This window comes from Aotus nancymaae, unplaced genomic scaffold (genome assembly GCF_030222135.1).
Source record: "Aotus nancymaae isolate 86718 unplaced genomic scaffold, 86718_ANA_hifiasm-v0.15.2.pri h1tg000008l, whole genome shotgun sequence".
In the NCBI taxonomy this organism is placed as follows: Eukaryota; Metazoa; Chordata; class Mammalia; order Primates; family Aotidae; genus Aotus; species Aotus nancymaae.
The window spans coordinates 10405132-10416266 of record NW_026988419.1 but is presented as its reverse complement, the minus strand read 5'-3'; the positions used below and the strand labels follow the sequence as shown (position 1 = coordinate 10416266).

General features: G+C 40.0%; 1 protein-coding gene across 1 annotated transcript; it reads right to left on the bottom strand.

The window, feature by feature from the left end:
• Nucleotides 1-8383: 8383 nt before the first annotated feature.
• Nucleotides 8384-10748, bottom strand: SCG2 (secretogranin II). Its single transcript, XM_012446341.2, has one exon. The coding sequence runs from the start codon at nucleotides 10732-10734 to the stop codon at nucleotides 8875-8877; it is 1860 nt and encodes a 619-aa protein (XP_012301764.2). The 5' UTR covers nucleotides 10735-10748; the 3' UTR covers nucleotides 8384-8874.
• Nucleotides 10749-11135: the final 387 nt, after the last annotated feature.

Sequence of the window (11135 nt, the reverse complement as noted above, 5' to 3'; positions counted from 1 at the left end):
AGGATGACAAAATATTAATAGCAGTTAAAGGAAGGAGGAACCAAAAGCAAGATATAAGTATGAGCTGGAGCAGCAAGACATGCCGGTGTGGCTATTACATCATCGTATTAGTCCCTTTTCATGCTGCTGATAAAGACATACCCTAGACTGGGTAATTTATAAGGAAAAAGAGGTTTAATAGACTCGCAATTCCACGTGACTTCGACACAATAATAGTCGAAGCATAAATAGCATTAGCCGTAGTAGCTACATGATTGTGAGGGGAAGCCTCACAATCATGTCAGAAGAGCAAGGGACATCTTACATGGTGGCAGGCAGGAGAGAAATGAAAACCAAGCAAAAGAGGTTTCCCTTATAAAAGCATCAGATCTCATGAGGCTTATTCACTACCATGAGAACAGTATGGGGGAAACTAACCCCAGATTTAATTATCTCCCCTCCCTCCCTCCCACAACATGTGGGAATTGTGGGAGCTGCAATTCAAGATCAGATTTGGGTGGAGACACAGCCAAACCATATTAATTATTAAGTCTTAGCATAGACACTGTAGTCTAGTATTTACCTAAGCCTTCCAGCCCCCAAACCCACTGACCCTCTCTGATGTCCAGAAGTCACATCAATGATAATGCTTTAATAAAGGGCATCAAGGGAAAAGAAAGACTCTGATAAAATAATAAACCCCGAGGTATCAACAATACATTTTGCTGTGAAAATGTCCTGAAAATAGAAAACAGGGTGAATGTAGGCACAAGCAAATGACATGGAAATTAACTACAAATAATACATGTGGCTTCAGTCATCCAGAAAAAAAAATGCTGATGGTTGCTATAATAAACCATCTGGAAGGTAGATACTAAAGTCTGAACACTTGCAGACAAATTATCATCTTTGTTCCAGATAAAAAGGCTTAAAGTCACCAAGAAAACTCCACTGGTTTTTCAGTCCCTAGTTCTTTTCACCCTTTAGAAGTTCCCTGATCAAAGCCCACGGGGCTTCTCAGCCTTCCAACTGTGAGGAATAATAGTCGAAGCATAAATAGCATTAGCCAGCGACAGTAGTTACATATTCAGGCTGGCATAATCTTTATCAGCATGTGACTTATTTCCATAGCATTATAATAACCGTAATCTTTTTCTTCTATAGGTCAAAATAACTATAATTCTCACCTATATTGATAAAAATACCAAAATCACTGTAATTTTGTAATTCAAGAAAACTACGGCATCTTAGAGGATTGCCTAATCATGATTTGGGTCCTTCTGATAATGCATAAGTTAAATTGAAAAAAATAGCTGGGCCCTATTGTTTTCACTAGCTTACAGCTCCTACCTACCCTCTTCCTGCTAGGTTAGAGAGGTAATTGAGCTCTAATCCTGCTGTTACATTTCTTTGGGGCAAGGCTGAAAGACTTGGCAAAGAAAGATACTGAAATCTGGATCAAGAATTTTATTTCCCCCATTAATTTCATTCTGTCAAAATAAATATCATCAAGTCTATATTGATGTACTGTAATAAAATTGTTACTTGATATAACTGACAAAAATATAATAATTTATATAATAAAATTGTATACTTATGAAGTTTATTCTTTTAATAAGGATTTACTTTGTTTCGTTCTTCTAGATTCAAAGTTAATCTCTATTCTTCCTATTGATATTGTCTGGATGCTTGTCCCCTTCAAATCTCATGTTGAAATGTGATTCCCAATGTTGGAGGGGGGCCTGGTGGGAAATGCTTGCGTCGTGGGGATAGATTCCTTATGGATGGCTTGGTGCTGTCCTTGCAATAATGAGTGAACTTCTCGCTCTGAGTTCACGTGAGATCTGGTTTAAGGGTGTGGCACCTCCTTCCCCATTTTGCACAACACTCAGCTTGTGACACAATAGCTCCCCCTTTGCTTTCCGCCATGATTGTAATCTTCCTGATGCCCTCGCCAAGAGCAGATGCTGGGGCCATGCTTCCTGTACAGCCTACAGAATCATGAGCCAATTAAATCTGTCTTCTTTATAAATTACCCAATCTCAGGTATTTCTTTATAGCAATGCAAGAACAGAAAAACACACTATTTTCCCTCCTTTTTTTGTCTTCATTCCTTCATCTCCCATTCATTCATTTGGTCAATAACTGTTTCCTATGCACTTTCTGTGTTTTGGTTACTGATCTAGAGAGGTAGAGATGCAACAATAAATAAAATAAACAATAACTACCCCCAGAAGATTACATTCTAGTGATAAAGAAGTAGGCAATAACTTAGATATAATTGTAAGTTGAGAATGTTGGATGTAATAAATGCTGGGAAAAAAATTAAGCAAGAAAAGGAAATAGGAAAGGTGTGTAGGAATTGAAGTTGACCAAGAAGTCAATATTTCAACTAAGACTTGAAAGAAGTAAGGGAGAAAATCATGCAGCTGTTTGGGGAGATAGGATTTTTGAAAGAGGAAACAGAAAATGCGGAAGTCTTGAGGTGGGAATATGCTTGCCACTTTCAAGTACAGTGAGGAGGTCAATGCACCTAGGGAGGGTATAATGAAAAAAGTACCAGGAAAGGAGTTCAGAGCTAGGTCATGTAGAACATTGTAGAGCATGGCAATAACTTTCACTCTCTCTCTGTATCCTCTAATCTACGTTACAATAGGAGCGCGCTAGTTGCTGTGTTTAACATATAGGAAAGGTAAGAGTGGAAGCAGGAAAACCAAAAGGAATATATTCCAATAACCCAAGTGAGTGATGATTATGGTTTATTGCATTTGGCAACAGTGGAGGTGGTGAGAAAATGAAATGTGAATGTATTTTAGAAAGAGACAACAAAATTTGATGCCAGGTCATGAATGTATTATAAGATGAAAAGCAATGTTGCGATGAAATGAGTAAGAAAATATGGGTTTTGTTCTGAACAACTGAGAGAGAAAAGTCTGTGAGAGGAGCTGAAATTTTGCCAAAAAAATGGGAAATCAGGAATTCCTCTATGGCTATATGACATTTGAGACACCTATTGGACATCCAGGTGAGGTTGTCATCTAGACAGTTGAATGTATGAGTTTGGAGTTAATTGAAACATTATAAACTACACATAGTGGACATTGTTGGCCAATAGTTGGTGGTAAAAGCCATGAGGCTTGAACTGGAACACCTGTGGAATAAGTGTGGATAGAAAAGAGGAGAGTTCCAAGGTCTGGGCTCTGGTCTCCAATGTTTGGCAACCAGGGAGATAAAGATGAACAGCAAAGGAAACTAAAAGAGTAGCCATTGAGGTATGGAGAGAACCAGGCATGTTCAGTGGCCTGGACACCAGGCGCAGAAAGTGTTCAAAGGTAAAAAGGTGATGATATTGTCTAATGCTGCTAAGCCAAATAAGATGAGAATTTGGAATTGGCCGTCAGATTTGGCAATATGGTGGTCACTCTTTACCTTAACAAGAGCCATTTCTATGAAGAGGTGAGGGCAAAACCCTTACTGAAGGAATTTGAGAATGGGAAGGGAGAATTTGGATAAGGACACACAACCGTTTACAGGAATTTTTCTGTAAGAGGAAGAGACATGGGGCAGTAGATGTAGGACAACGTGGGATCAGGAGAGAGTTTGCTTGTTTGGCTGGTTTTGCAGATGAAAGAAAGCAGCCTATTTGAAGGCTCATAGGGATGATTCAATAGAGAGGGGAGAGTTGATTCAACAAAAAGGAGGAAAATTACTGAAACAAGGTTCTAACGTTAGCGAGAGGACAGAGGCTAATAAGACAGGAGCACAGACCAGTCACTTCCCTTCCCCCAAAAAAGGAAACAGGAAAGCAAAGAGTGCACTGTAGGTGGCTCAATGTGGAGATGGGCATCTGTACATCTCCTCCTTGGGGTTGCTTTATTTTTTTTAGTGAAACATGAAGCCAGGTAACTATGTGAAAGCATGGATTGTGCAGACAGTGATGAACATTTTCAGACAGCAGGAAAAGTGTGATATTATTGCCTAAAGAGTGAGAAACTGAATAGATTAGGGGTGTGTGAGGATTACAGATCAGCATTATGGTCCACTTGAGGGCAGTGAGCATGAATTTAAAGTGAAATCAGTCAGTGTTGTTGTGTCTTGCTTCTGCTATGCTCAGTTGTAGGAGAGAAGGTAAGATGGGGTGGAGAATTGAACTTAACTACAGTAGTTGTTTAGCAAAGAGAATGCAATTGAACATGAGAGACAGAAGAGAGTTAAAATGTTTACAAGGTAGTGATTATAATGACTCACCATTAAATTGATGCTTGACAAAGTGGGTAGGAAAAATAAAAGGGATCACAGAGAGTGAAAATATGGCAGGATGCCTGGATTCAGTTTTTGGGGTGGAGGGATTATTAGAACTCAAGTACCAGAGGAAGCACCCTGGCAATAAAGACAGTGATTGTTAGAGTGAAATGTTTGGAATTGACATTTAGTACAGGTTGCAGTTATCGGTAAGGAAAAGAGCAGAGGCATAACCATGTAAGTGAAGAGCTGATAGAAAACAGAGCCTGGGCTGGAAAAATCATCTTCGGCATATTGAAATCAACAAACATTAAGACAGAAGCAGTGCTAGAAAAAGCAACAGTGAGTAGTCGTTACTATCTTTCAGGAATGAGATGAAGTAACCTGGGACAGCAGATGACTGTGACCGCCAGTAGTAATGGTGGATGGCAAGAGATTCAGCACTGGATATTTTTGTGGAAGAGAGAAAAAACTGTACCTTAAGCAGAAGGAAGGAACAAGGAAGAGGACTGCAGGGAAAGCAGCAACCTTAGGGGACAGGTAGGCTTCCCTTAGAGCAAGAAGTTGAAGAGAGTATTCATAGAAGAGGTTGAGGATGCAGGGTGTCATGCTTATGACTAAACTTGAGTATCGAAGGGCATGTTGAGGAAGGTTAGAGAATAAGGGAAGAAATTTGGGTCCATGTATTAGTCAGGGTTCTCTAGAGTGACAGAACTAATTAGGATATATGGACCTTAGGACCACGGCATTTTCAAAATATCTGAAATATCAGAATGGTGCCATGCTTTAAAGAGTATCTAATTCAATATGTGGCTTAATTTAAGTTAAAAGCCTATCCTAAAGCCCCACACAGCATCCCCTTTTAACTGCAGTTTTCTAATTCTGAGAACTAATAGGATACATATAGTATAATAATATATACTCTGATGACTAATAGGATATATATGATATAATATATATCATGTATTATTATATATATTTGACTCTCACTCTGTATCCTCTAATATATACTATATTCCAATATAAAATAAATCCCTATATATTATATATATATATAAGAATCCCTATATCGTGTGTGTGTATATATATATACATATATATATAGGAATTTAATAAATATTAACTCACACAATCACAAGGTCCCACAATAGGCCGTCTGCAAGCTGAGGAGCAAGGAGAGCCAGTCCAAGTCCCAAAACTGAACAACTTGGAGTCCGATGTTCGAGGGCAGGAAGCATCCAGGACAGGAAAAAGACGTAGGTTGGGAGACTAGGCCAGTCCAGTCTTCACGTTTTTCTGACTGCTTTATTTTCTAGCCTCACTGGCAGCTGATTAGATTGTGCCCACCCAGATTAAGGGTGGGTCTGTCTTTCCCAGCCCAATGACTCAAATGTTAATCTCCTTTAGCAACACCCTCACAGACACGCCCAGGATCAATACTTTGCATCCTTCAGTCCAATCAAGTTGACACTCAGTATTAACCATCACAGTCCATGAAGGTGATATACAAAATTTAGGGAGGTTTGAGTGTGAGGGAAGAGGGTGACTTAAAAGTCTTGTTATAAAGGACACAATCCTAAGTCCTAATTGTCCCCAAGGCGTATGGGAGGATATGCTGTGAGTGAAGAGGGGAAGGAAGGATCAGTAGGTGGGGTCTTGCCAAGAACATAAAGTACCAGGCTTCTATCTGATTCCTACTGAGGGAGACAAGGACTCCAGCAAGGGGGCCGGTTTTAATGCACATGCAGTTTCCTCCTCTTCTCACAAGTAGCCTGAAGTTGGTGTCTGGCTGGAGGTCTGAGCTACACCTGACTTCTAATAAAGGAGGCTTCTGGGGAGGGACAGGGATAGTGTTGCTCTAATAGCAACTAATTTGTCATCTACATCCTTGAATTGTACTTAGAGCTTAATTTCTTATGCTAGGGAATAACATACTAAAGTGCTTTAAAAAAACAGCAACAACAACCACCACCTTTGGATCCAAAGTAAGTCTGATGAGTCAATAGCTGAAGATATGGTGGTACTGCAAAAAGGCAAAGGTGCTTGCTGACTGATGCGTAAGTGAGGTCAGGGAAGAATATGTGTCTCAAATTAAAACATCTTTTCAACTGCCAATCCTGATGCCCAAGCTGTCTCCATTAGAGAGTCCTGGAATGTCAGACCTAACTGAGGCTTTAAGAACAAAGCAGCATGGTGTAGTCCAGAGTGCAGGGTTTGGCATGCTCCTGGTTTGTGTATAAATCCCAGACAGAAGCCTTATCTGCTGTGTCCTGTCAGCCTTGCCTGACCTCTCAGCAAGATGTTTAAACATCACAGAGAAGGCAAATTTCTTTTTGGTACAGATGCATGTGCCGAGGTCTTATTTCTGCTTAGGGCTACCATGGAAATATTCACACAGTTGAGTTAGGGTCCAAGGAATGATTTATATAGCATGACACAGATGATGGGACAGAGTATACAATGGGTGGAAGGTGTGTGTGGATACCTGCAAAGCATGGCATATAAATGTGTTCTCTACACTTTAAGCCACATGAGTATCCTAGATGTCTCCACTGGAAGGAGCTCCCAGTGTGTCCCAGCCTCCCCACATACCTAGCTCCATGTATGATAAAGCATCAGACCCACATGGAACAGCATACACCTGAGAGTTACGGTTAGTTGTGGGTTAAAGTCCACTTCACCACTAACCAGCTGTACAAATGAAGCAACTTATTTTACCTAGCTGAGCTTCCAAAATTGCAAATAACATCAATCTCAGAAGGGTATGCAGAAAGTGAACTGTAATAACCTGTGGGAAAGCTACCTCTGCAGAATGGCCACTCCATAGTGTCCAATTTATAATACTGAATTGTGAGGGAGAAAATCCTATCTTGAGAGTATTTGAGAATAAGGTCTACATATTAGAAACACCATAGAGAAAATTGCCTTTAAGTTCCTGCTCACTTGCAGATTCTAGAATACCACAAAATTGCATGATCATTGGACAGAAAAGAATCTGGGCAAAATTATAAATTCGGAAACTTACATTCCTTGTTTTCCCCCAAAGCATCCAGGCCCGGGGACTGCCTTACGACAGTTCAGCCTTTTGATAGTTCAGGGATGGTCCCCCTGGACACACACACACACACACACACACACACACACACACACGAAGCACATGCACACATACACACACGTGTCCTTTTTTGGAAGTGACCTGTACTAAAACCTCAGGCACTTCTCAAGATTCAACCCCAGTGTCCCATTCCTCAGTTGAAAGGGCACTTCCCAGAGAGGCAGTGTAGTGAAGTGGTTGAGAATACAGATTTGACAACTCATAACACTAAGTCACTTTGGGAAAGTTATTTAATCTTTCTGAGTTTTATTTTTCCTGTTGTAAAAGGGAGGGAAAAATTATAGACTAAACAAATTGTAGGCAAAGTTTTTAGTGTTTAGTATAGAGCCTGTAGCACCGTACACACTCAAAAAATAAAAGCTATTGTTTATTTCTTTGTTTATGACCATTACTGTTTCGTTGCTCTATACATTTTCTTGCTGATGTTGTGTGGATTCCCTGTTGATGTGTTAGGTGGCTGACACTGCACTAAAGTGATGTGTGCTGTAATAATCATGCACTGCCTTGCCCACTAGGGCAGGAGATGGGGCTGGTCTGTTCCCACTGTGACTGTGCTCCTTCGCTTACCTAATGGTCAGTTTGGGGGTCCTTTGGCCTCTCTCAAGTCACATAAGAGAGACAACAGCCTTGTATTCTGGGAACCAACATGACCTGGGAATAGACAGATTGCTTTCAAATCTGTAGTCATTTTTGATTGGCATATATGCAGCCTTTTCTTTTTCTTTCTGTTTTTGTTTTGATGCTGGTTATGGGTATTGGAGACTTACATTTCTTTTACTTACATAAATCAAGAGTAAAAAATATACCTACTACATCAAGAGTATACTCTATATTACTCTATAGATTATATATATGAGGAAAACCATGAGCGAGCATAACTAGTGGGCTGTGAGAGGATGTGGCATTCTGCAAGCAGATGTATGATCACATGTATAAAATCTATTACTTCTTACCTGAATTATCTGGTGAAGATGATTTTCTCCTTTGGCTTCATACCGCTTGCTCCAGAGTCATTGTCTCTGGTTTTTCAGAATTAAGAGTCCAAAGTTGTCCAGAAATAACATTTATTAATCAACAGTAAAACACAGAATAGAAAAGGCCTTATAAATAAAACTATATATTTATAATGCTTTATTATTTTTTTGCTCCAGTACTCCACAAAACACTACAGACAGTAACAAAATAATTCAATAAATATTAAAAACTTTCAATAGAACTATAGGACACTCTTTACCATATGTGAGCATCAACAATGCCAAAGCCAATAGATACACTATTAAACACAGTCATAGATATCTTTCTTGAATAATGAACATAATAAATTTTTTATCAAGGAGTCACAACATTTACACATATCCATACACAAGAGAACAGCTTAGAGGAAACAAAGCAGACTCCCCAGTGACCTGGATTCATCTGCCTGTACATCATTTAAAGATATTACAGTGTTAACAGGATAGAAGTCAACACACTAAAGAGAAATGTTAGGGTTTGCTTGGGATGGGAGGAGAGAAAGTAGGGTAATTAATGAAAGCCGCTTACATATTTTCCATTGCTCTCTTAGTAATATGCTCCCTTCCCTTTTCTGCCTTTTCTTGGTTAAGGTATTCCAGCACTTTCATTAATAGATCTTCATCCAAGTACTGCCTGTTTGGGGTATCATCATTCTTCGGGGGCCCCACTGGGAACCTTTTGCTCACCAGGGCCAGCTTGTCAGTCTCCTGAGAGCTGCCTTGATTCAAATGCTCTTTGATGGCCTGCTCAATTTGTTCCTCCTCCTGTAGGTCATCTTCAGATGAGCCTTGACTAGGAACTCGCTTCACTTGGTTTGAATTAATGATCTCAGGGTATTTAACTAGCATCCTGGCCAAGTACTCACCTAATTCTTGATCCTTGTCATTCAGGTTTTCATATGCCATCTGTCTGTTTTCAACATACGGCATCCAGGCAGCTTTGGGAAGCTGGTTCGATCTAGCTATTCCAGGACCATAGGGGAGCCTTGGCAGAACTTTCTCTCCATTATATGGATTGGGAAAATACGAAGGTTTCTGATTTGCTGCACTCTCCATCCCTAAAAGATTTAAAATATCCTCAACACTGAGCCCATCTGGTAGGGCCTCAGTCCCAGCATTACCAGGCATTTTACGGTAGCCACTCTTGGAGAGCATCTTATTTTGGTACATGTCTGGATGGTCTAAGTCAGCCTCTGAGACGTCGTCTACGTCAACAGGAAGGTCAAGCTCCCGCTCCGGTTCCACAGATCCATTCGGCTTCTCTCCAGTTTTAAGCATCTCAATTAAGTCTTCCGGGGGTATCTGTAAATTCCTTGAGATTTCAATCAGCTGATAAATAGACTGAGAATCAAGAGGTTTCTCAAAAAGCCTGGCGGCCTTTTCCCCATTTTGCCCATTCTGTAACCTCCCCCCACTTCCTGCAGCATTTACTAACCTTTTCAAATAGGCAATTACTTTGGAGACGTCATCTGAGAGTTGGTCTTTACTTTCTTTCCGGAGATCTTCCTGGAGGCCAAGCTGCCCTGAGCGTTTCATCTCATCATTGATTTGTTCATTTTTTTCTACATTCTCTTTGCTGTCTCTCACCTCTTCCTGGGTTTGACTCTCTATTTTCTCCTCTGCTGGGTTCCAATCTTCTCCCCCAACCACATCTTCATAGGCAATGTTATTAGCCTTGTAGATATCATCTTCATCATCCGTATAAAGTTTTTGCTCCTCATCAATCCTCTCACGTTTCTGGTTGTTTGGTCCTGTCAGTTTCCCCAGCTCTTGGAAGACAGATTCCAATGTAGCAAGACTTTGAGGAGTATATTGTTCCTCCACGATTTCATTTGTGCGTTTAAAGGGGTTATCCCTGGAATTCTCTTCATACATAGGAGGGAATTGCATGTGCTTGAGCTTTCTTTCTGGCCACTGCTGTGTCTCATAATCATCAGTCACGTCCACTGGAAAGCTCTTTTCTGAATTCAAGACATAGGGCTTATTTTCTTTTGGTGCAGACTGGGGCTCATTTTCAGCCTGTCTCAAAGCTTCAAGTATTATTCTCATCCAGTCGTCTTCACTCAGTGAATCCCTCAAACTTTCAGGCAAGTGACTTTCATCACCATTTTCTTTTTGCTGAAGGGGGACTGTGATACCTTGGTAGGGATTATAGTCTGGGCTGCTTTCTTCCTTGTGAGCCTGTTGCCGGAGCTTTTCTATGTACTCCAAAGCCCTGATCATTTCAGGACTGGGAAACTTTTGGACATTTTCCAACCTGAGGTCTGGTTCTTTCTGAAGCAGCTGGTTTCTCTGAAATGAAGCTGCTTCAGCCCCACAAATGAGGAAAATTAAAGGGATAAGAGACAGAGCTGCTCCAAGCCAGTGGGTCTTTGCTTCAGCCATGTTTGAAAGAGTTCCTTAAAACAAAGAAAATATGAGTTAACACAAATAAAACATAATAGAAGACACTTTAGCAAAAGAAATAATTGATCATTGAGGGAGGATAAAACAGAGTAGATATTATTTCACATTAAACTTAGGATAACTCTTTTTAAAAAATCATGAATATTTTCTATATGATCTCCACAAGCAAACCACAGGAATCTTTAGCAAAATTATTACTCATTTACCTCAAACTTGCATAGCATTCTCTTAGTTAAAAGAACAACAAAAACACTGATATGAGATTTCTGAAATTTTATTTTTTCATCTACAGAACATGTAGTTTGATGTTTAATACACCTTGTTTCTTTGTAATAAAGTAACAAATACTTCCCAAGATATTTTAGCTATTTTATATATTG

Excerpts from the sequence above, each read along its gene's own strand:
- SCG2 (XM_012446341.2), bottom strand. The coding sequence starts at position 10,734 with ATGGCTGAAGCAAAGACCCACTGGCTTGGAGCAGCTCTGTCTCTTATC.